Source organism: Asterias rubens, chromosome 9 (assembly GCF_902459465.1).
Source record: "Asterias rubens chromosome 9, eAstRub1.3, whole genome shotgun sequence".
NCBI classification, from domain to species: Eukaryota; Metazoa; Echinodermata; class Asteroidea; order Forcipulatida; family Asteriidae; genus Asterias; species Asterias rubens.
The window spans coordinates 14703814-14728647 of NC_047070.1; the positions used below are offsets into that span (position 1 = coordinate 14703814).

General features: G+C 39.5%; 2 protein-coding genes across 2 annotated transcripts in view; one reads left to right on the forward strand and one right to left on the reverse strand.

Moving 5' to 3' along the window:
* Positions 1 to 13876, reverse strand: part of LOC117294297 (fibrocystin-L-like) — a 66226-nt gene extending 52350 nt beyond the window's left edge. Inside the window, exons 1-15 of the mRNA XM_033776658.1 lie at positions 13761 to 13876; positions 13236 to 13262; positions 12568 to 12621; positions 11500 to 11573; positions 9957 to 10070; positions 9593 to 9697; positions 9237 to 9369; positions 7114 to 7336; positions 6311 to 6402; positions 5635 to 5794; positions 4504 to 4642; positions 4020 to 4157; positions 3085 to 3239; positions 2018 to 2266; positions 864 to 991 (exon numbers count right to left, since the gene is read on the reverse strand). Coding sequence (XP_033632549.1) covers positions 864 to 991; positions 2018 to 2266; positions 3085 to 3239; positions 4020 to 4157; positions 4504 to 4642; positions 5635 to 5794; positions 6311 to 6402; positions 7114 to 7336; positions 9237 to 9369; positions 9593 to 9697; positions 9957 to 10070; positions 11500 to 11573; positions 12568 to 12621; positions 13236 to 13262; positions 13761 to 13876 — 1907 coding nt within the window. The remainder of the gene's footprint in view (positions 1 to 863; positions 992 to 2017; positions 2267 to 3084; positions 3240 to 4019; positions 4158 to 4503; positions 4643 to 5634; positions 5795 to 6310; positions 6403 to 7113; positions 7337 to 9236; positions 9370 to 9592; positions 9698 to 9956; positions 10071 to 11499; positions 11574 to 12567; positions 12622 to 13235; positions 13263 to 13760) is intronic.
* Positions 13877 to 18925: 5049 nt separating this feature from the next.
* On the forward strand, positions 18926 to 24337 carry LOC117294846. The gene is made up of 7 exons (XM_033777383.1): positions 18926 to 19722; positions 20530 to 20818; positions 21594 to 21750; positions 22480 to 22646; positions 22771 to 22907; positions 23128 to 23294; positions 23505 to 24337. Exons 1-7 carry the CDS (start codon positions 19011 to 19013, stop codon positions 23811 to 23813), a joined length of 1938 nt encoding a protein of 645 aa, XP_033633274.1. The 5' UTR covers positions 18926 to 19010; the 3' UTR covers positions 23814 to 24337.
* The last annotated feature ends 497 nt before the right edge of the window (positions 24338 to 24834 follow it).

A 24834-nucleotide genomic window follows, 5' to 3' on the forward strand; every position in this document is an offset into this window, starting at 1 on the left:
TTATAAATATTTTAAAAGAATTGTTCTGTAAATCACACTTATCAAATTCCATCAAGCTGTTTAGCAGCCATACTGCTTAGCAATTTATTTATTTCAGTATTTATTTCAGTTCTACTATTCAGTTTCCTTTGTAGTTTCTTACAAGTTATATAAGTTCACTTTATAAATATTGTTAAAAAATAAATCACACTTATCTGTTCCTACACAACAGAACAGTCTATTGCCACAAATATCTTGATGTCATCAACACAACAAATTTTGGATTTTGGGAGTCAGTTCCCTGTGTAATGTCATCGCAAATTCGCATTTTAAGCGACACAAGCACCTTTACACAAACCATATATTTACCACGAGAGGTTTGCCCTAACGCCATAATGAACCAGTGGTTTACTACCCAAAATTTCCATCAGTATGCTTTTATAGTCTTCAGGAGACGTTCAGAGATCACTGATTGAAACATTGATTTGTCAGCCACCGGTTCTTTTCAGAACCTACACTACTCAAAAAGAGATTTCCACATTGCGCTAGCCCAAACTTCTCTTAGTTATACTTCCACCATGCAAACTTTCAAATCCTACTCATATATTTACTCCCAAAATGGCAGACCACAGCTACCTTTTTAAACCAATTTTTTTTAAATAAATATTTCCATCGTATAATGTTTATTTCTATAATTTTTTTCTATAATTGCTATAATTCTATAATGTTTCTCTGTATTAGCGCCATGATGGAGCAATGCTTTCGATGGATATGGCGCTATATCAATTTGTACTATTATTATTATCAATGCAAACTTGGTCGTTACATCGTTGCATCAAAATTTATATCTTCAAAAACTATACCACCCACCCATCCGTACTTACACTTCTGAAGCCAATAAGTTGTTATCGGTGACTTTCAGCCAGTTATCTCGATCATTGAAACTCTTATCAGTCCAAAGGATTCTCAATTCAAAGAAGTTCTTAATTGGGCCACGGTGACCAAAGCAAAGCTGGGAATCAAGAGAGAAGTAAGAATGTTATAGAGAGACAGCAATTCTTAATTGGGCCACGGTGACAACGGTGAAGGGAGAGTTCGATTATTCTAGAGACAAATCCAGTAATTACAGGTCATGGTGAAATTTCAAGAAACCAGCTCACACCATTGATCATAATACCTTCACCAGGTCATGTTTTTGTCCTTTGTCTTTCTGTCTAAATAAAATAATAGTTAAAAAAAAGTTAATAAGTCTTTCTTACCAAAATGCCAAATACGAGTAACTTTTTGCTCACTTGTGCTGCCATGGTAAATCTCAAAGTCGATAGTATTTTTTAGTGATAATGCCTTATCGTGATAACATGTATATTATGGGTTTTGCACGTACGATTGATGACACTTTTTGAGCACATAAACAAGATTGTACATGATGAAAAAGGCGCTTTCGGAATACATGAATTAGATTTTACATAATTTTACGACCATGGCACTGTGAGTTAAGAAAGGTCCTCCTGGGCCCAATTTCATAGAGCTGCTAAGCACAAACAGCTTAACATGAAATTTTTGCCTTGATAAAAACAGGATTACCAACCAAATTTCCATGTGATCTTCAGCATAAGCAAACAACAGCTGAATACCTGTAACAAGCAATATGCCCCAGGTCAAAATTCCAGCTGAACCTAGTTAAACTGGGTTTAACTGGAACTAGTTGAAAACCAGTTGATAAACTAGTTAAACATATTTAAAACCAGTTGGTTTAATATGGAAAATGGACAGAAACCAACTGGTTTAAAATTTCAACCTAGTTGAACACAGTTTAACCTAGTCCAAACCAGTTGGTTAATATGGAAAATGGACGAGTTTGGTCACTATCCAGTTGAACCAGTTGACCCCAGTTAACTAGGTTCAACTGGAATTTTGACCTGGGGCAACAATGGAAATTTGGTTGGTAATCCTGTTTTTATCAAAGAAGAAATTTCATGCTTAGCAAATTTTTGTGCTAAGCAGCTCTATGAAATTGGGCCCAAGTCTCTACACTAACCATTCCATTGTTCCTCACATCATAAGGTGCAACAGTCTGTGACGATCCCGGCTTCGACGTTATGCCGGCATAGTAGATATGAAAAGGATTCCTGACCGACCTTCGACCACAGTACGGTTCTTCGTCATTGATGACATCACCGTCTGCGATACCAGGAGAGCCCCTTTCGTAGTCCTGAACATAGACTCCGCTGACACTACCGACTGTTTTACATTTGACGCTGAACATGTCCAAGAGAGCACTTTGCATCTGGTGGAAACGAAAAGTTAATGAATGACAATTATTTTCCATCTGTAGAATAAGAGAATTCAACAAGTAAGAACTTTAAAAAAAAAATTGTTTAACCATACACCGATGTCTGTTAGCACTGTATACTCAGTACTTTCCCCGAGTCCTGTGAAAAAATATCACAGGGATGTTACTCGAGTGAGATTCGAACCCACGACCTTTGCAATTCTAGAGCAGTGTCTTGCCAACTAGACTACCGAGGTTGCCCGGTAGCTAGAGGCAGTTCGAACCCTATGTTTTGGCAGCGGGTACCGCAAAGATATAAGAGATGTTAAATTTGCATCGGGGATAAAGAATATTAATTTTTTTTTTTTTTTTTTACCCATACACAGATGATGATTTTTTTTTCTGAGTACTGAGTATACAGTGCTAATACACATCGGTGTATGGGTACACAAACAAATTTAATATTCTTTATCCCTGATGCAAATTTAACATCTTTTATATAAGTAAGAATTTTATACTATTTATTTTGCCATGAAACAATATCTTCAAGGAGATAATGTAGTTTGTAAAAAATAGTCGTTGAACGAAAGCTTTCTGGTGTGTAAGAATGTGTGCATCACGTTTAGGTGGTCAAACAATGCGGTCACCAGGGGTGAATTTTGGCAGGTAACACCAATAATGGTTTCGGCCAATGTCCAGTGATCAGTCATTGGCAAGTTCAACATAAACAGTTGATGGTTACGACTGCGAAAATGCACCCCAGTGGTTGTTTATGTCCAGACAATCTGAAAACAATTCCAAACAACGAAGGGTTAAACTATTTGCATAAGTACCTCTCCGGCTGTTGCGTCTGCTGACAATTCAGATGACATCATATTATCATAAAGAAGACGAAAATTGCTTAGCGATGGTACAAATGAGCTTACTCTTGTGACGGTCACTACAAGGGTTGGGTCACTGAGACTGACCAATAGCAATGGAAGATTCTCTGGAAATAAGAAAATATGAAGCGCTGATATTTACGCGCTGTGAAAATCTTTTAATAAAATTATTATCAAAATCTTTTAATAAAATTTGATGCTTTGACAATAAAAGGAAAACTGAATGATAGAAGTTTGCTTTGCATGAATCTACTTTGGCATAATGTGGCCGAAAGGATAAGAATACCAGACTCAAGCTCTGGTGTTTCTGATCAGCAGAGTGTGGGTTCAAGTCCCAGCTGTGACACTTATGTTCTTAAGCAAGACACTTAACCATTATTGCTTTGTCCTTCGGATGGGACATAAAGCTGTAGGTCCAGTGAGTAGTGTAATGCACGTTAAAGTATCCAGTGCACTTATTGTGAAGAGAAGGGGTTCGCCCTTGTGTTCCTTGTCTGATTGGCATAATACTGTGCCACAGCAACTTGTAAACCATTACATAAAGCTTAAAGGGAACAGGAGTGGATTTCACAAGGAGTTAGGACTAGTCTTATCTCAAGTTAGGACCAGTTACTTTCCTAACTTAGGACTATCCATGCAATTTGTATATCTCCTAGGATTAGGACTAGTCCTAACTCTTTGTGAAATCCACCCCAGGTCTCTTACTTTAAAAATACTTTACGGATGAAGTCCACTTGCATACTGTTAAACACAAAACAAAAACTATCCCTGCCCTCACATTTACCTTTTTACTCCAATGTGAAGGGAAGCAATTAAAGATACTGTTCGTTTGGCCACTCACTCTTACGAAAAATGTTTGTCTGTCCAATCATAAAACTCTTTTTTACCTTCTTGAATGTGAAACACAACGAGGTACGTAGCAGAGAGTCCCTCATCTGTCTTGGTGACTGTCACATCGTCAGAGCCCCTTGCTAGATTCAGTGCAGACTGCAACTCCTCTGCAGAGGCCGTCAGATTGATGCTACCTAAAAGAAGATACATCAAATAACAAACCATTTAAAACAAGTTTTGGGCTTGAACAAAGAAAAAATTACTGGAGCGGGATTCAAACCAATGACCTGATTAATGTGGCAGCGCTGTACCAACTGATCTATCTATGGGATAAATCTGTGCAAAAGTGAGTTTTTTCTTTCAGTATTTTCTTGCATTTCGGATGACCGATTCAGCCCAAATTTTCACAGGTTTGTTATTTTATGCATATGTTGGGATAGACCACTTAAGAATACTAGTCTTTGAGTAACTACCAAATGTGTCCAGTGCCTTTAAAAAAGTTGATACTTAGAATATACTTTGAATTTGTACTCAACAAACCTGTCACATTGGCATTAAACTGCAATGTGTAGTGTCCAGCGCCATTGCATTCTTCGCTGACATTAGTTGCTGTTGGGCAGAGAGGCAACTCAACATAGATCTCCTGAGTTTCGATCGAAGGGTCTTCGATAGTTAGAGTCTAAGAGTCAGGTGAGAAAGAAATGAGAATGATTCAAGCATAAATCTGTAAAAATATTAATAATAAGGCCGTGTCCGAATTGGCGACTTCGGCTACAGCTACGGCTAGGGCGCGCGTTTGCCATTCTTCAACACTGACAGACGCGCTGATCTAGCCGCAGCTGTAGCAAAAATCGCCAATTCGGACACGGCCTATTAGTGGCTTCTTATATGGTGCTCATATACGTCACTAAATGACGCTTAGGCGCTTCAACATTCAGTATTTTCCTGCAAGGTGAGTGTGGAGCTACGTTTGAGTTATGACACCAACTCCTTTTACATAGCACCATGTATTGGTTTACAAGAAGCTGTGGCGCAATATGCAGCAAATCAAACCAGGAACACCAGGGTTAACCCCTTCTCTTTTTCGATAAGAACACTGGGTTCTTTTACATACGTTACACTACACATGGGACCAACAGCTTTACATCCCATCTGAAGGACAAAGTAATAACAGTTAGGTGTCAGGACACAAGAGTCATGACCGGGACTTGAACCCACACTCTGCTGATCAGAAACACCAGAGCTTGAGTCTGGTGCTCTAATCCGCTCAATCACAACACATATTATGTACTTGGAAGTTAGGCAAGACAAGTTCTCAAAAGAACACAATCTACCTGTCGGCTAGTTACACACATAATAATAATAATAATGGAGTCTTATATAGTGCTAGTATCTGCCACAAAAAGGCGCTCGCTCATGATACAAATAAACAGTTCAAAAGAAAGGAACAGAATAAGTTTGTAGAGAGTCGCTGGTTAGTATTTAACTTCAAAGAGGTGAGTTTTGAGGGCATTTTTAAAAGAAGCTGTCGTATTTGCATGGTGTAACCACAAACACAATATATTTTGATACCTCACATGCAATGCCACAAATCCCATATATCACCATGTTTCTATGACAATAAATGCAAATTAGGAGACTAAGCTATCGGCCAACCAGGCCTAAGCATACCTGCTGCTCAATCAGCATGGTGGACGTTGTGACAATCTCTTGCACCTCATTGGTTGCGTCAGTTTTATTTGCATGGGTAAGCGGGACATCATAGAAGACTACACCCACTTCGATGTAGTCACGCCCTCGTAAATCTTGGTGATGAGCTTCCATGTAGTAGCTTTAAAAGTATCAAATAAAAATTTGTCAGTATTTTGCCACAAGGATGTGGAGCTAAGTGTTGAAGTATTAGACCATCCTTCTTTACAATATGCAGCCAATGAAACCAGGAACACCAGGGCGAACCCCTCCTCTTAACGATAAGTGCATTCACAACACATAGGACATATGGCTTTACGTCCCATCTGAAGGATGATGCTGATGGTAAATGTCTTGCTTAAGGACACAGGTGTCCAACAGGGACACAAACCAATACTTTGCCGAGTTGAAACACCACTGCAATGGGTTCTGAACAAATTATAAAAACAAGAACAAAATCATGACAATTCATGAGCATTTATTTATTCCGTTCTAGAGACTGTTTTGTGGCCCTTTGTCCAACTGGGGATGAAGAGGATTTAGTTTTAGTGAAAGACTGTTTTTGTTTTTTGTTTTTTGTTTTTTGGGGGTTTTTTTTGAGGGGGGGGGGGAGGTGTCAGTGACTATCCTGTGCAAACATAACAGAAACCGTGCAAACCTTTGATTTCCATTGAGAGTGAATCTCTCCGAGACTTGGGTGTTCTTCCAGCGCCAAGAATAACTGTAACTCTTTAGGGAAGCAATCTTTGTCTATCAAAAAAGAAATTATACAAATATTATGAGTGCAAGCGTTTTGAGAATAATTACTGGGAGGAACAAATATTCTGGGCGGTTTTAAGGAGTTTCAGGCAGTGTAAGGGGTCAAGTGTTAAGATATAACGCATGCACTAGGGCCATGTCACGTGAGGCAACCAGTTTGAGGCAATCTTAAAGAAGAAAAGGCATTCACATTTAAATGTTCAAAAAGAAATTCTTGGGGATCGAAAGACATTGTTTGAAAAATGATTCATGTGCTACCAAAAAGGGCTTGTAGTATGCAGTGTAGTTGGTTGTCTTCAAGTTGCCCACAAAAGTGGCCTCTGTAAATGACAAAGACCATTAATCTCACTTGGCGTATTCCAACATACATTAAATAACAAACCTGTGAAATTTTGACACATTTGTTCATTAAACTCGCAAGAGAATAATGGGAAAAAACACCCTTGTTGCACAAATTTGTGTGCTTTCAGATTGCCTTATAAAGGCTTCAGGCCTGAAGCCTTTTAAGGTTTGAGTGAGATATTATCTCTTTTTCAAAAACTATGTTAGGGAGCATTTTCTCACAATGTTTTATACTATCAACAGCTCTCCATTGCCTGTTACCAAATAAGTTTTTATGCTAAACATATTTTTGAGTAATTGCCAATAGTGTCCAGTGCCTTGAAAGTCAGCAGCATAATCTAAATCAAGCAATTTGCCTACCAGGTGAGAAGAAGTCCCGTCTACCCCAAACCAGAGTTCTCCAGCATGGTCAGCCTTCATTAAGAACTCATACTCTCCTGTGCGAGGCGGAACAAAGAAACCGGTGAGACGAGAGATGAAGTAGTCTTCTTCACCGAAGAGGTGCTCTTCCGTGGAGCTTGCCTGAAGCACAACGGTGTGGTTGTAATCGGTGGCATTCGTGTCCCATACTGCTTTGGAGAGCCTTTTGAGAATGACAACGGAAATAGTGCCAGGGAATCAAAGGTGCTGTCTAAGTAACAATAATAATATTAATAATAATGGCTTCTTATATAGCGCTCAGGTCCGACACGCAGTGACGCTCAAGGTGCTTCAACATTATTACCCCTGGTCACTGGGCCATTCCTTAAACCATCTCACCTCACTGGGGAGTATACAGCCTTGTGCAACAAATATGCACTATTAGGAAACTCCCATTGTATTTTAAATCTTATTATAACTTTTATTATCTTCCAGTACGCGCTAATCCACCAATCAGCAGCTCGAACTACTAGGGGGATAAAAACATATATGCTACGAGCTGTTTTATATTCTACTTCCTCTGTTTTTATTACACATTGCGTATTGTGAAATGTCATTTTATCACGCTCCGTATACGGACAGTGCAAAAATTACATTCTAAACTTTGTGCGCGTAAAATAACGCTTTAAAGTTTTAATTTTTGCACGTTGCAAGTGAAACTGGAAGATAAATTTGTTATCACATGCGCGCTCGTGAAATAGGAAAAAATATAGCGCGTCTGCGTCCCATATCCAACTCAGCCTACGGCCTTGTTGGATATGGGACGCAGAAGCGCTATATTTTTCCGTATTCCACTCGCGCTTGTGTGATAACTTATAATAGTCTGCCTCATATATATGCCTCGTATATTCACTTAATCTCTGTAGCTAGGAAGCCTAAAGAAACTTGTATGACAAGAGTACTTGTTTTGTGAGCCAAAAAACACCAGGGTTAACTCTGAAGGCCTGGGGCCGATTTCACAAAGGTCTCAAATTGATCGTAACTTCAAATCAATCGTAGTTGCTAAGTAAAGTGTGATGTTACAATACAAATCACTATGGTGATACTGAAAATTTGTCTTGCGATGAATTTTATTGCTTTGTGAAATCGGCCCCAGGTCCCACTGCAGTGATACCGAGAACGATAACGATAACGATGCCAAGAGAACGCATTCTATTGGTTGAATGAGCGTGTGGGTATTCTGCGTGGAGCAATTCAACCAATAGAACGCGTTCTCTTTGCGTCGTGATCGTTATCGTTCTCATTATCGCTGCAGTGAGACCGGACCTTTACTCTTTTCATGATGGTGTTCTGTATTTTTCTTTTTTTACCTGCACTACCAAGCCTAGGACAGAAATTTGTTGATAAAGCACCCTGTTCAAGGACAGAAAAGCCACAACTTGGACTCAAACCAACACTCCGCTGCTCAGAAAACCAGAGCCTGAGTCTGGTGCTCTAAACCGCTCGTCTGCGCCACGCATCTGAAACACTCTACCACTTAATCTTGGATCTTGTCTATGTACCACAAATTTCAAATCTGTTCTCAAAACGTATGTCACAGGTTTTCAAGGACTAATTTTGTTGTGTCTGTTTTCTTTCGTTTGTTTTTGGTTTGACTGCATCTTGAAAACCCAGCAGGGTGGACTTGTGCAACATTAGGCCAAATAACAAAAAATACCAGTTGATCGTCTGGATTTTTCAAAAAAGAGGAGGATGAGGGCCTTACTATTTACTATTTACTTTTTTTTTTCAAGATGGCCGCTAAGTATTTCAAATCAAACAGGCCACCAATTCTTCAGTTTGAATCGACCGCAAACTTATTTATAACTATGATGAGGACCTGTGTTAACACTAACAGGGTCGGATAATCACTAAAAGATTTGCTGGTAGACATTCACTAATATTGTTTTTTGAAACAGACAGTTACAAGTGTTCGAGAGCATCAAGTTAGATTCGAGAAAAGCTCCTAGGCCAGTCCATTTTTTACAAAAATCGAAAAATAAAGGATGAGGGCGGGGACGATCAACTGGTATTTTTTGGGGGTTGGCCTTACGACTCGCCTTGTTTATAATTCAATAACTTACGATACTGAGGTGTCCTTCCAGACCTCATACAGCAAGCCTCTCTCTCCAGGGTACAGTGCCTTGGTAGAGGGGGCTGCTCCAGTCACACAAAGTATCGCTGTAGAACTAATGTTGAAAATCCTACAAGGGACACCTATTTAAAAAGAAATAAAAGGCAATATTCATCATTCAAGTTTTGGAAGGGATAGGATTTGAAACTTTGCATGTTGGAAGTATAACTAAGAGAGGTTTGCGGTAACACCGTGTGAGTCCTCATTTGAGTAGTGTTGGTTCTTTACACCATTATCGACACCATTGTCACTTTCCCTTGTGGCTGGTGACTTGATGGAAAGAACGTTGGATCAGTGAGTTCTTACCTCCAACGCGTACAATGGTGTCAGACTCGTCAAAGAACTGGCCAGTGATGGCCAAAATCGTACCTCCTTGCGTGCTACCGACTTTGGGTTCAACATCCAAAACATCTATAGGTGGACAAGATTGGGAAACAAACAAAATAGACCAATCAAAAAAATATACCCACAGAATAGCAGATTATCTTCATAACTTCTTAGGGATAAGAAGCTGTGCTTATGGGCTGTTCAGTAAGCAGACTTTTTTGTGAAACAAAATTGACATTGACCTCAAAGAATTTCTATTTAAGAATGTTCTTTAAACAAAGAAAATTAGCAGTGCTTTTAATGAAACATCAACCCTCTAATACTGAAAGGTAAAGACACTCACCAGCATGGGTTTGATAGTGGTACAGTTTACTCTTGCCACTAACAAGGAGGGCGTCATTGTCAGTCTTAGAACGGCCATACTCATCAGAGATAATGAAAGCAATCCTTTGAGATGCTGTAAACAGGAAAGTTATAATTTAGAAGTTTGTTAAAGGCAGTGGCCACTATCGGTAATTACTCAAAATAATTATTAGCATCAAACCTCACTTGGTAACGAGTTATGAGGAGAGGTTGATAGTATAAAACATTGTGAAAAACGGCTCCCTCTAAAGTGACACAGTTTTTGAGAAATAAGTAATTTTCAACGAATTTGATTTTGAGACCTCAGATTTAGAATTTGAGGTCTCAAAATCAAGCATCCGAAAGTACACAACTTCGTGTGACAATGGTGTTTTTTCTTTCAAAGTTATCTTGCAACTTCGACGACCAAACCTGCTCAAATTTTGACAGGTTTGTTACTTTATGCATGTTGAGATACAACAAGTGAGGTGACAGTGAGTGACAGTGAGTGACAATGGACCCTTCCCATGAAATATGCTAATTACAGACCCTGTTGGTTGGCAAACGCCATAGAGTTGTGCACTGCGTCACACACCCATTAGCCGTGTACAAAACAGCGCGATGTTCCCTCATTTTGCCAACCAAAACGTTAGTGCGCACGCGCTACGTGCAATTTACATATTTCATGGGAAGGGTCTATTACCAATAGTGTCCAGTGTCTTTAAAATGTTTATAAGAATGTAGACTTTGTCAGGAAAAGCGAAGACTGGTCCCCTACTCCCCTGTCCTTATCTGCAAGGATTAGGACAGGTACTGGTTTATGTATACACATGTCTGTCAGATTTAACTGTGGATCTCCAGAACCATGGAGGACATGTGAAATGATGCAAGGTCAAAGGTGATTATGTACGTGGGTTCAACAGCAGATCTCTGGCAAAATTCATGAGCCTCCAAGTGTGAAGTCAGATGTTCAGGCCAAGTATGGTTTGTAAGTAATTGAGAAAACTGCTTGGGTCCCTAAAATAGCAAACAACAAAGACTTTGAAACAAAACTGCTTTTGAATTGGTAGATAGAAGCAGGCTTCTAGATGATGCCTCCATACTTCTTTAAACGGTATGAAGTATGGAAATACCAGGGGTGAGAGTCATTACTAACGAAAAAGTCTGAAATTTGGATACAAATTCAAAGGTATGTTGAAATGATGCCATTTCTACCGTTTGGTAACCCCTGGGGTTATAGATTCCAAGGAGCTTTTGGAAACTGTATCCAAAGCACTAGAGAAGTAGACCAATACTATGGATTTCTTTATTTGTGGAAACAAATATTGTCTGATTTTCTTCACCAGGCCGACATAAAAAGTCTGAATTCAGCCAAAAGTCTGAACAATCTCATCCCTGAAATACATGTGAGTTTGAATTGAATCAAAAACCGCAAAATGGTGACACTCATGAAAATTAAACCTAACCACTAGAATCAAAATTCTTTATATTTTGACAAATTGATATCACACAAAAAACTAGTCAACAATTTCACAATTACTTACCAATAAATGTCCCTTTAGGAACACACTCAATGATTCCATCTTTGGAACTCACTCTATCCAAGGCAATATTGTACCTTCAGGAAGGAAATGTGAAAAAAAGGTTTATGCAACAGCAGCAAACCTGACACAACCATATGACGTTGTCGGCAGGGCCCAATTTCATAAAACCTGTAAGCACAAAAATTTGCTTAGCATGAAATTTATTCCTTGATAAAAACAAGATTATCAACAAAATTTTAATTTGTTGCATTTTGCTTGTTACTGGCATTCAGCTGTTGTTTGCTTATCCTGTAAATCACGTGACAATTTGGTTCGAAATCCTGTTTTTATTAAGGAAGAAATTTCATGCTAAGCAAATTTTTGTGCTTACAGGCTTTATGAAATTTATTTGGCCCAGGGCACAAGACTATATTACAGAGAGTCCAAAGACTGCAAAATGAGGAATGATTTCTCAGAATGTGGACTTCAAAGTAAATTTGGAGCACATAGAATAATTGTGAATACAATTAAATGCCTGATGTTGCAGCTTAAGACATATTGAGAAGCAGATGATTTCAAGCTAATGTTTAGCTCTTTTTATAATTTGTGGGCATTTTTTGTGGCTGGTGGTTGGAAAATCATAGCAAATTCAAATACATTTCATAGTGCATCAATAACTCAAAAAAATATCTGGGGTTCTAGGAGAACAGCTCCCCAGATACTGGGTCTAGGGTATACAATATGTGTAGTACTTCTAGAAACTTTAAGGCTCCAGCTCACGGGGGAGCCTTATAGTTTCTAGAAGTATGCGTCTAGATTCACAGCATTGCATTGGGCTACCAAAAAATACTTAGACAATCCACCTTCCTTAATGGGCTGTTGTGGCTCTCTCAAAATGTTTGTCACATCATTTACAGTTGTAGTTAAGAGACCAGCACATAATATTCCAACAAGGTGGGCTAACTCTAAAGACAGCTCCTTGCTCATCAGAGTCATACTATTTACTAGTAGTAGAATACTTCACTTACTTTGACAGCTTCAAGATAAAGTGTTTATATTTCTTATACAGTTGTTCAATACTTGACTTACAATTCATTAGTCTCAGGATCGAATGGGTCACACTGGTAATTTCCCCAAAAGATTCTGAAACACAGAGAACAAACAACTGAATTACCACTGTCCACTTATTAAACCTTTAAGTTAATTGAATGATTTCAGCAAAAGAAGGCTAGTGGTGGGCCACCAGTTGCAACAATGAAGTTTTAACTGTTAAGAATTTTCTATTTGGCAAGATTTTTCTGTGCTTAGCAAGTATATCGGATAACTTTCCGTAGGGCGCCACCACTTTTTCACCCTTTTCTTTTTTACAAAAAGGGACATCTCATTGAGGTAAATAGATACTATATTATTTCGTAAAGAATGAACAAGTGGTGTGGCGCCATACGGAAACTTTTCCAGTTTATATCTGCTGACAGGTTTTCATGAAATTGGGCCCAAGAACACGAGTCAGTGAGTCAGTAGTGGTCCATCCATCCAACGCGTTACGTTTACGATGCTAACTCATTTGCACTGCACTGGTTGGACTGGATGGATGGGCCATCTTTCTAACTAGAAATGAATATTGCAAACACGAAATCATGATCGCATGATTTAGTGGGGTTAAATATACTTCAATTAATAAAGATACCAAATGCATGCTTTAATTCAATGATATCGCAGCTTAAAATAAGTAAAACAGGGTGGATTTGTTCACTTACCGCAGACCCTTTTCGCGCACCAGGGCGCTGCCATTTTAAGTGAAATGCATTGTGGGAATAAACAAACACTACTGCGTCGTCTGCTAGTACTTAGTAGGGCGCCGCTGTATGCCGGTCTATCCCGTTGGCCAAGATTACTTTCTTATACACTTTCCAAGTTCCGAATAAACGCAAGTTCCCGTTTACTTTACCACGAAAATGTCTTACAAAGTAACACATTTTATCCAATGTTGTTGAATAATGGGTTGGAAGTGGTTTTATTTCTATTTGTGTGGACAAAGTTTGTTGTGCAGTTCCGCCAGATAGTGGACCCCAATTTAACATGTCGATAGGACATGAAGTTTCGAATTCGTGCTCTGAATATAGCATCGGCAACATAATGGTTTGGGGCACCACAATTCTTTTGTTTTAGATAACGACATAACTTTGAAGTGACATTTTCTCAAAAACGGTTGATGCTATCAGAAGCTACTAAAAATGTATGCTTTATTATTGCCATTAATGTTGTGAGTGATTAAACTTTACCTGATAATTTGTCTTTTGCCTTCATATTCCCCGTCTTCGTCCTCCAGTGCTTTACTCGGATCATAAACATCGGTTATGATTCTACCATCAATCACAACATGCGCTCCTGATATCATCAATGAGATGTTTTATTACTATTAGCAATGTTGGTTTCTTATCTTATAGACATTTACATCACGGCATCAGCCGAATTGCACGTAAATTTACAACAGCAGTATTTTAAAAACTTATGAAAGCACAACGTGAAATAAGAGGTATCGTACAGTTTAACTAGTTTTTCTTTTAGTTAAACTTAAGGTAGGGTGGTTGGCATGGTTTTGTCAAACGTAATGCTGGCATGAAACGCTAGGATTAATCATATCTCGAGTTAGGACGAGTAACTCGTCCTTACTTGGATTAATCTTAAGGTCTGCATGCTACAGTGCAGGGTTGGGACTCGTCCTAAGTCCTAAGATTAATCTTAAGTTAGGAAGAGTTTGGTGAAATCGACGGCTGTAATTATCAAGAAAATTACGCCGTTCACTTGTGAAAGTTTCAGCTGAACACAGATTCCATTTTTCAGAAGACAAAACAAAACCGGCAAGGTAATTTTCATCAAGAATGTCACATCCATATGGGCCTAATTTCATGGAGCTGCTAAGCACCAACATTTATTTAGCATGAAATTTCTTCCTTGATAAAAACAGGATTACTAACAAAATGTACACTTGTTGCATGTTACTTTCTTTGATGGTATTCAGCTGTGGAAATTTGGTTCGGCATTCCTGTTTGGGGGGGGGGGGTTCAAGCGAGAAATTTCATGCTAAGCAAATTTGTTGTGTGTGCTTAGCAGCGCTATGAAATTAGGGCCCTGGTTTCTGGCGACAGTGCAATAGTGCGAACCGCACCTCCCGCAACATTCACTGGACGAACTTATTCATGGGCAATAAATGAAACCACCAAAAGTCGCCTCTATAAAGTGAAAGCAAAAATACAGCCTTTCTTTCCAAATAGAACGAGAAACGCTAGAACCATACCTGGCAACCCACTTGAAGGTTTGATGGAATCTATGGTGGGAGTGTTGCTGTCTTTATACTGTTAGAAATTAGAAAAATCAAAGCAAAGTTATTCCATCTTCATTTTTTTGTCCCTTCAAATTTGCATGAGAACACAGAATGGTTGGCAACGAAAAGCCGAAAGAAGGTGTTCCGTATTAATAGGATTATTTTCAGTTTTCCAAATTCGGGAGACTTCTCATTTCTGAAAAGAGCTTTCATGCTTTTTACAATAAAGGTAGAAGACTCGGCCGGGATTATACTTTTGCTTTTATAGTGGATCGATGGGACTTATCGTTGTTAACTTCACTACCGCGGGGTGAGTTCTTTATATATTGAATGATAAAAGCCTCTGGGACAGAACAATGACACATACGTTGAAAGGGCACGCGCAGTAAGACTCCACTGGTGTCCCATCTACGACGACGTAGATAGTGTATTTGCCCTCTTCGCCCACAGACCTGCAGAAAAGAACATAAATTAGAGGGGGAAATGTAAAATTTATACACACCAGGAACCTTTTATATATTTTTTAAAGCTTTAAACATAGGCAAGTTCCCCTAGATTTTTTGTTTTACGGCAGCCAATTCATCTCATAAAAGCTTAATCTCAAATGCATAAGCTGTACGAAAGAATGAGCCTCCTTGACCTGAAGACTAAGACAATTTACGATTCTTTAAAATGCGCGCAAACAATATACCAAACTAACTTGTGAATGGAGACAATACAGTTTAGACGTTACCTCGTTTCGCAAGCGATCTGTTCCTTGTTACTATAGTAAGGTAAAACATCGCACTCGATGGTGGTGAACTTGGTTCTTAGGAACACCAAGTTGCCTTTATCTTCGTTACCAGCTCCAAAACTAAAAGGATCTGGAGAAAAATCTGAGGACCGAAACAAAACATAATCATCCTTAAAAAATAGTACGTAGCAAACACATTGTTACACATTAAATCCCGTGCCCAAGAAACTAACTGTTATTGAAATCGCATTTCTGATAGTTTTAACATTTTATTTAGGGCCTATCAATAAAAACTTCGCCTTACCTTCCCCGAAAATTGTCAAGCGAGTTGCCCCAGCCAAACTGCCGGAGGTCGGTGAGATAGAAGTCACTCTGGATCCGCTTGCTGTAAGAAGATAAAACGAGGACCAAAAAACAACAGAAAATGAAGGATGATACAGATGATCAAAAGTTACTTTGAATAAACAAAGTACCGTTTCGAAATTTCCCAGGAAAATTCCATCTGATTCTGAGATTATGTTTTAGCAAATTGCCTCAAAACCTTATTTTTGCCTCTTTAACCCATTTTACACACATTGTGATTAGTTTGTTGCGGAATCAAAATGAGCAGCAAGTATTAAAAGTGGTGTCAAGGTTTTCTTGAAGACGCGTCGTCTAATTTAGTTGATAGATTGGACTGGGTTTTGTTTCTAATTTTGCAAGACACGCAATACCAAAAATATGTATTACAATATATATATTGTAAAATAAAAGATCTTACCAATATAAACTCCCATCACAGTCAGTGGAACGATTAGTTGCAGCAGCAGCGACGTAGACCTACTGGTCACCAGGGACGCCATGCCGGAAGAACCCGTTCAAATATCCCGCACTGATAGGCGCTAGCTGTGTCCACAGCGTATACAAAATTGTAGCTGTGTCCACACCGTACTAAAAAGTTCAAGTTCAACAATAGCAGACCCTTTTTGACTAGTCAAACTATTGCAGAATACAGTCAACCGTCGTTTCAGGGTGTTCTGGATGTAAACTTTAATATTTCCATCGTGTTTTCTTCGTCAGTCACGAGCATAGTCAAAGAATAAATAGTGGCTCAGGGAGACAAGTTCTTTTTTTTTGCACCAAAAATCAAGGCCGAATTACACATACACAACGTGGGTATGGTTTGAATCTCAGTCAATGGCAGACCGAAAAGCACGCGCGTGTGACGAATCGTAGTTCAAATTAAATTCACGCTCTCTGAAACGCGCGCGCCCGTGCGTGCCGGGCGCATAGATATAGAATAGAATAACTAGATCGGCCGCGCATACATACGCGGGTTCTGGCATGGGGGCCGCCAGTGTACATTTTCTGTGCGTTGCCGTCAGCACGATACTTTTTGCCATCAGCACGTGACATTTAGCGCGTCCAAGGCCTCCCGCGTTCATTTTCGCGCGTAACATTTCGAACGTGAAATTTTAACCGCGTCCATGGCGAAACAAAACTTGTTCTACACAAGCAATGGCGCGTATGTACGCGCGGCCGATCTAGTTATTTAACTCTATGGGTGCGTTCGTTTAGCTTTGACGGGCCGGCTCATGTCAGCCCCCAGTGCCCTGCTTGTGGAGTGGGCATAGACTGTGCAAGTCTCGTGCAGATTTGAACTTCCGGGAGCATTGTGGTCCCAACCTTATGGAGTTTTACGTTGGGGAGATTTTGTTTCGTCCATTACTTTAGTTTAATATAGTTTATGACCATAAAAATGACATATGTTGTTAAAAATGTAATACTAATTAACAACATATATAGAAGTAAAAATAAAGTCAACATAATAACGAAGAAAAACCGATATTTAAACTTGACCTCAGGTCATGTTACTTGTAAAAAATTAAGAATTTGTGCCCATCTCCGATCACGAAACTTACGCAGACGCTTGTTTTGGCCGCGCGGGGTGGAAAGCCTTTTCATTGGTCGCTTATGCGTCGGCTTCCTCTTTAAACTGCGTCACGCGTTTATCTATCGCCCTTGCGACCATCGTGCGTCCGCGTATACACCAGCTTTCAGTAGTTTCACATTCGGGCGTAGATTTACAAAAGGGGTTTCAAAACATTTAAGATCAAACAAACATCCTTGTCCCAGAGTTTTCCAATTTTAGAGCATGTTCATTTCTAAGGATAATCATTGTCTACAAGAGTGATTTACTCGTGGTCAATTATTCTATCTGTCTTTAGCTTTTTTAGAGAGCCATTTTGTTATTCGTGGCTCCCGGGCTGAATGTTTTCAGCTGTAAATTATTTTATCGTTTCTCACAATTTTGCGAAGGGGGTGGTGTTTCGGGTACGTAGTTGAAGTCATGGTGGGATAGGAAATCGGACTTGTTCATGAAATAAACGTTTTAAAATAATTATTCACTTTATGCAAATCTTTACTAAACATTTGCATAAAGTGAATAATTAATCTAAAACGTTTACTTCACGTCCAATTTCTCAAACTACTTCGCACCATGACTTCAAGTACGTATCCAAAATACCCCCTTGCCAAATTGCGGTAAAAGGTTAAAATACTTAGAAATAACACAATCCATGGAATATATGTTCAAAGCCGACTGTCTTATTCGCACGAATAAACCACTTAAAAACGGAACATGCAGACACATCCAGCCCCGGGGGCCACGAAGCTCAACGTGGTTCCCTAAAGAAGCTAAAGGCAGATGAATAAATTAAAAAGTGATAGGCAAATTTAGAACTATCTCTCATTAATAGCCATTAATAGGCCCTCCTCGGCGCTCGAACATTGATAGCCGCCCTATTATTACAGAAGGGATTCATGAGAAAAATATTAAGAATAGCCTAAACGTATACCCCCCAAAAAACCTAATGGCTAAGAAGGGGATTTCTCTAACTGCCAAATTTTACTCTTTTCTTTTAAATTCAACTCACAATAATTTCAAACTTATTTTTTTCCAAACGTCCATTATTATACACGCATGAAAATCAAGTTGAAAACCTTGAGTGGCCGAGCGTGTTTAAACAACCCCTTTACCCATTACCGTTTTTTATCTTCAAAAGGAAAAAGGAAAAACAAACCCGTTTTTTAATTGCCTGTTTGGCGTTCCATATATAACACGATCGCCGGTAAAGGGTTTCGTTTTTTCTTTTCCGTCCGTGTGGATTCCAAAACGGTAAAAGGAAAAGGGTTTGCTTTTTGCTTTTTCCTTTTCAAAAATTTGAAAACTGAGATAGGAACGGGAATCGGTTCGTTTTGGTTTCCTTACAAAGATTTGGGAGGGGATAAAGGGGGCAAGGTTCGTTTTCCTTGTTCTTTTTACATTTTAAAAAGGGAGTGGGGTTCGCTCCGCCCTCTGAGAGGCAACCACTAGTTGATTGTACGATTTTGTACACATCGCCATCACACGTCGTGCTGGAAGTGTTGTTTTGTTTACTACTGTCATATCAATCGTGTTGAATTATAAGCCGGAAACCCCCTTTTATTTGAGAAATGGCGTGGTTTCGAATTCTGCTCCTATTTCTCCCAATGTTGGCGAAGGGGATAGGCTCTAAGGTTCCAACAACGAACGGCACAGAAGAAATTGACAGGCGATTGTTTGTGACTAAAAATCTCCTCGACAAAGACAACACACCAGTAGCTTTCTACACATCGGATGGTACATTGCTATACAGCAATGTCACCTCACCGAATCTCCCTCTCGTACGATCATGGGTTGACTTGGGAGCACCCATGGGCCTCAAGGTGGTTTCAAACCCGGTTGGTTTGCATTCCAGCGAAAATCAAATCCAGCTTTTCGCCCAAGCTTCTGATGGCCAAGTGTACACGATGCAACAACTACCTGGAACAAAAGCGTTCAACTTCGGCAATTGGACCCGCATCTCAACATCCAAACTGGCCTTCGAAGAGGGAGCGACATTGAATGGACTTGACTCGGTCAGTGTGGGGATCTACAAGAACCAGATTGTGGTATTTGCTCGTACTATCTCCCATAAGTCTACCCTTTTCTGGTGTAAGGGAATCAAAAAGAAATTCTTGCGTTGGGAGAGAATCGGTGATGCCACGCCCTATCTTTTTTCCGATGCTACGCCCATTTATAATCCTTTCAGTGGTTATTTTGAAGCGTTTGCCGTCATGAGTGATGGTTTCGTTCATCGAACATGGCAAAGAAATGATGAGGTGTGGGCAGGCTGGAGAGTCATGGGTAAGAAAGTTTGAATCTACCTGCTAAACTAGACCCGGTAACTGGGGCATGGTGCGCCTTTTTTTTCTAGAAATTTGTCAATATAATACGACCAATATTCCGATAAGGACAAATCTCGAGAACAAAAAAGGAGCACAGCGAAAAGCTTGATATTGTTTTGGTTTGAAACAAACCCTTTACCCTTAACCGTTTTAAAATCTTCATAAGGAAAAAGCAAAAACAAACCCTTTACCCTTAACCGACTTTTTTAGTCTTCTAAAGGGAAAAAGCAAAAACAAACCCTTTTTATACTTTACCGTTTTTTAATCTTCAAAAAGGAAAATAAAAACATAATGATCATCTCCCCACTCGCCAATTGCTTTACACGTTTTTTCTCTTGTGTTTTCACAGAAGTTTGCCCACGGTTTGGGATATAGTCGGGTGCTGTCAAAATAACAGTATCCAGACGTTGATTTCTCTAGACTGCTGTCCGTCTATTGCTTCTTTATGTCTGTGGGTAGCAACTTTTTGCCATGACATGAATCCCTACTACTCACTGTGAATGAATATAGTCGGGATTGGCCCTATAGTTGGTAAAGAATACCCACCTATGCCAAAGTTCTCTGAAATCCCTGTGGGAAAAGTTTCCGTATGGCGCCACCACTTTTTCATTCGAAATAAAATAATATAGTATCTAATTTACCTGATTGATATATCCATTTTTGTAAAAATGAGTGAAAAAGTGGTGGCGCCATACGGAAAGTTATCCTCCCTGTGTTTGGCTTTTGTTTGAGTTTATGTAAATTATTGTTTGTGTGTCTGTTGCAGGTGACTGGGCACCAAAACAAACAAAGACGAGTCGTCCTGTTGCCATAGTGATGTCTCAGAACTTCTTCAATGGCTTTCTTCAAGTCTTCGCGCTTGGAGCAGACGGAGTGGTCAAACAGATTTGGCAGACGACATGTGACAAGGTGGACGATCTTTGGGGCTGGTGTACCTGGGGCTTGTGGTATGACCTCAGCAGTAAAATGCCGCCTACAGAGGGCGCTAACGTCATCGCGCCAGGCACGAATACTCATCATGGTGGAGAGCTGTTTGCCGTAGACACAAGTGGAGTGTTAGTGTTCTTGATAATTTTGATGATTTAGGATTGTTTGTTTAATAATAGATGTTTGTTAAGTTTGCACCAGGGATAAAGAATATTCATTTTTGTTTTACCCATATACACCGATGTGTGTTAGCACTGTATAGGCCTACTAATTAGTACTTTCCCAAGTTCTTTGGGTAAAACCGAAATGAATATTCTTTATCCGCAATGCATGAATTAAATCATTGCAGTAGTCGCTGCTAAAACATGATTCAAACTGCCTCTAGCAACCGGCAATCTCAGTGGTCTAGTTGGTATGACACTGCTCTAGAATTGCAAAGGTTGTAGGTTCCAATCCCACCAGTTTGAATTTTTCTCTCATGGGGGTCAGAAATAAAGAGTGGTTTTATTTTTTGTAATATGCATTTCAAGAAAAGTTTCTGATGTATTTTGAACAGGTTCTATTAGCCTTTTCTAGATATGGCGGCGAACACCATGACTACAATTATAGACAGATTTACCTAAACTAAGCAGTGCACAATTATAATTCTTCCCTAATTAGCTGTATACCCTGTGCCGAACCAACGTGAAGTCACCTTACCTACGCCACACCCTGAACACAATGCCTCGCATTCCATAGCGTGCCCTCAGCCTTAATGTAGCCGATGCACCGTGAAGAAAACCAATAATGTTTTCTTTCACACATGGTTGTTCAACCGAACATATTTGAATTAGTGTCCACCATAACTCTAAATGGCTAATGGAGTTGTGCCCCAATGATTTTGTTCTTAATTTGCTTCTTCAGATTGTGGTATTCTTGGCAGTCTCAGCGTGGAGCTGGATGGATCGCATGGGACAAGGTACCTAGAGCCAACCCTACTCAGCCTATCGTCACTAAACCATACGTCACCAGTGAGGACAAGTTGTGGTGGACTGTGTTTGGTTTAGGCAAGGATGGACATGTAAGTAATGCATTGTGAGCCTGTGCTGCAAAAGGTGAAGAGAAGGAGCAGTGAGTATGTGCAAAACTGTATGTCTGCCGATTTGAATGTGTAGTGTTGTGGCCGAGGGTTGGTTAAAGGCAGTGGACACTATTGGTAATTACTCAAAATAATTATCAGCATAAAATCTTACTTGGTAACGAGTAATGGGGAGAGGTTGATAGTATAAAACATTGTGAGAAACGGCTCCTTCTGAAGTGGCGTAGTTTTCAAAGAAAGAAGTAGTTTTCCACGAATTTGATTTCGAGACCTCAAGTTTAGAATTTGAGGTCTCGAAACCAAGCATCTAAAAGCACGCAACTTCTTGTGACAGGGGTGGTTTTTTTTTCATAGTTATCTTGCAACTCCGACAACCAATCGAGCAAAATTGTTCACAGAATTGTTATTTTATGCATATGTTGATATACACCAAGTGAGAAGACTGGTCTTTGACAATTACCAATAGTGTCCACTGCCTTTAAGAGCACCACACTCAAGCTGGTATTCTTGATCAGCAGAGTGTGGGTTTGAGTTCGGGTCTTGACACTTATGACCTTGAGCTTCATTATTGTTGATGAGCATGTTGGGGCGGTTCTTGAGCATGTGACGCTGACGCCATACACAGGGGAGTCGTTTTTGTGAGGGGGTGGTACTTTCAGAGTGAAACTTATCGCCGATTCAAAAATGTTTTTATCCCTGTACACATTGTAGGTGGCTGTGATAGAACAATATAGGTCACTGACTGTAGAACCTGGGAGGGTGGCATCAGGAGCCAGTCTCACAGCATCGTGGTCGGTCCCTCTTGATGAAGCAACCAATATGGACTGGATTGGTATTTACCCAGCAGGCACCAACAATGACCAATATGTGGATTTTGTGTGAGTTTTTTTAAGAAATATTAATTCTGTAAGAGTTACTCCAGGCTTGATACTTAACGGAGGCAACAAAGGCAATTGCCTCCATGCCAGTTTACAATAATGAAAAAATGTTGTTGTTTGGCAGGTATGTCCAAGGGGAACAGAATCCAAAAAGCTCAGCTGTACATGAAGGAAGTGTTAAGATGGCATCCCTGTTACCAAACGGCAGATATGATGTACGCTACCTAGTCAACCGACAGTTTGTCAGTGTCCTCAACAAAAGTAAGTATAAAACTGAGCATTCAAAAACAAATCCTTGAAATTGTTTTATTCATTTCCCAAAACTACAGCACCTCAGCAAGTCATATTTTCAGGGAAGCTTGCTACCACCATTATCTTTAAACTGTGTCTAAGTTAAATGTTAATCTGTGGGCAGTTGTGTTTTGAGTCGTTCAAAAAATACCCAAACCTAAGATTTAGGATTTTAATTTTGTGTGTGTAGGTGTGGAATACTACAATGGCAGTCATGAGGAGGCTTGGGTGCAGGTCTACCGGGGAATATTCCTCGGTCTGGGCTCTAAGAACACCAACTTCAAAGAGTGCGTGGAGGATGGGAACAAGACCGTTGCCGCGTTCAGAAAGTCTTTCAAAGCTTTTGAGGAAGGACAGGTGAGGATCAGTATTGTAGCCAGGGTGGGCGGTGCTGGGCATGCCTACCTAGGACTCACAATTTTTGCCCAGCACTCCGAGTTAAATACATTGTGGTGCCCAGCACAGATTTTCCCTAGAATAAATCAAAATATTGTCCACTGTGCATTGATCTGAGACATAGCTAATGATAAGGAGTCTTATTGTAAAACCCACTTTCTCTTTTTCCAGTTGTATAAAGGACTCCAACTGTTCGGAACGGCCCTCATTGATGTCAAGGATACCCTGATTGCTTGCCTCAAAACCGACATCGTAAAAGCCCTGGAGAAGTTTATAAAGGATCTGCTCTCCTGCACGGAAGGGAATTGCGTGAAGTTTGTTATCGACACCCTAGACGTTTTGCTCATCCTTTTCAATAATATTTATGAAATCTTTGGGGATATTCATTCTGCCTCCAATGCGTTCGGTTTGATTGAAGGGTATGAGCAAGGAGGTCTGTGTATTGGAAGGGTCGTCAAAGCTTGTATTAGTCTGCCTTAGAAATGTCAGTCGAACAGAACTTTCAGTAACCACACTTAGATTATATGGGATTTGAGGCAATAATTATTAGAGTATGGAGATTTGAGGTAGCATGGTGAGGTATATATATATATTTGGTTTGCAGTAACAGCATGTGTGTATCTACTTGCTGGGTAGATTATGTTCTTTTGAGAACTTGTCTTACTTTTTATTCTACAATTGCAAAGTTGATTTTTCGGAATTCAGGAGACGTCTCTACTATCGCAGAGTAGATTTTCGGAATTCGGGAGACTTCTCAGTTCTGAAGAGAACTGTCTTGCTTTTTAATTACAACCTGCACGGAAGGTAGGAAATTCGCCGGGACTTCGAGGGGACTTCTTGTTAGTAAATTAACAACTGCGGGGTGATTTCTTAATTGGTCTCAATGTTTGCTTGCTTGAGTCATCGTAAGGACACTTAAAGTAGTTTATTAAAACCTTAGTTGGTAACAAGCAATGGAGAGCTGTTGATAGTATAAAACATTGTAAGAAATGGCTCCCTCTGAAGTCATATAGTTTTTGAGAAAGGGGTAATTTCTTACTCATAAACTTGAGGCTTCAGGCCTGATGAAGTCTTTTATTGTTTTTTATCCGCAAAGAAACCCACTCTGTTGTGCAACGAGGGTGTTTTTTCCTCTATTGTTCTCTCGCAACTTTGATGATCAATTGATTCCGAAAAGGCCTTTAATCTTTAGTCGGCCAACTTCACAATACTTTTTATGAATTGCTTAATGATATAAAGAAGATAGAGTTGAAAAGTAACTTTTAAAGAGAAATCATTTCTAGCAAAAGAATTATTTTTATAAAAAGAGAGGCTGGTTTTCTATAAAAAAGGAGATAGTAGAAGACAAACAGAAGATTGAAATGCAAAGAGTAAGATTTTTAAAAGAATTTTTTTTAGTTCTAATTAAGTTTTTGTAAATTTGCTTCAAAAGCGAAATCTTGTTGAAATATTGTAGATGTTTTGAAAATCGTTTACCCATTCAACTCTGTGTTATTATTCA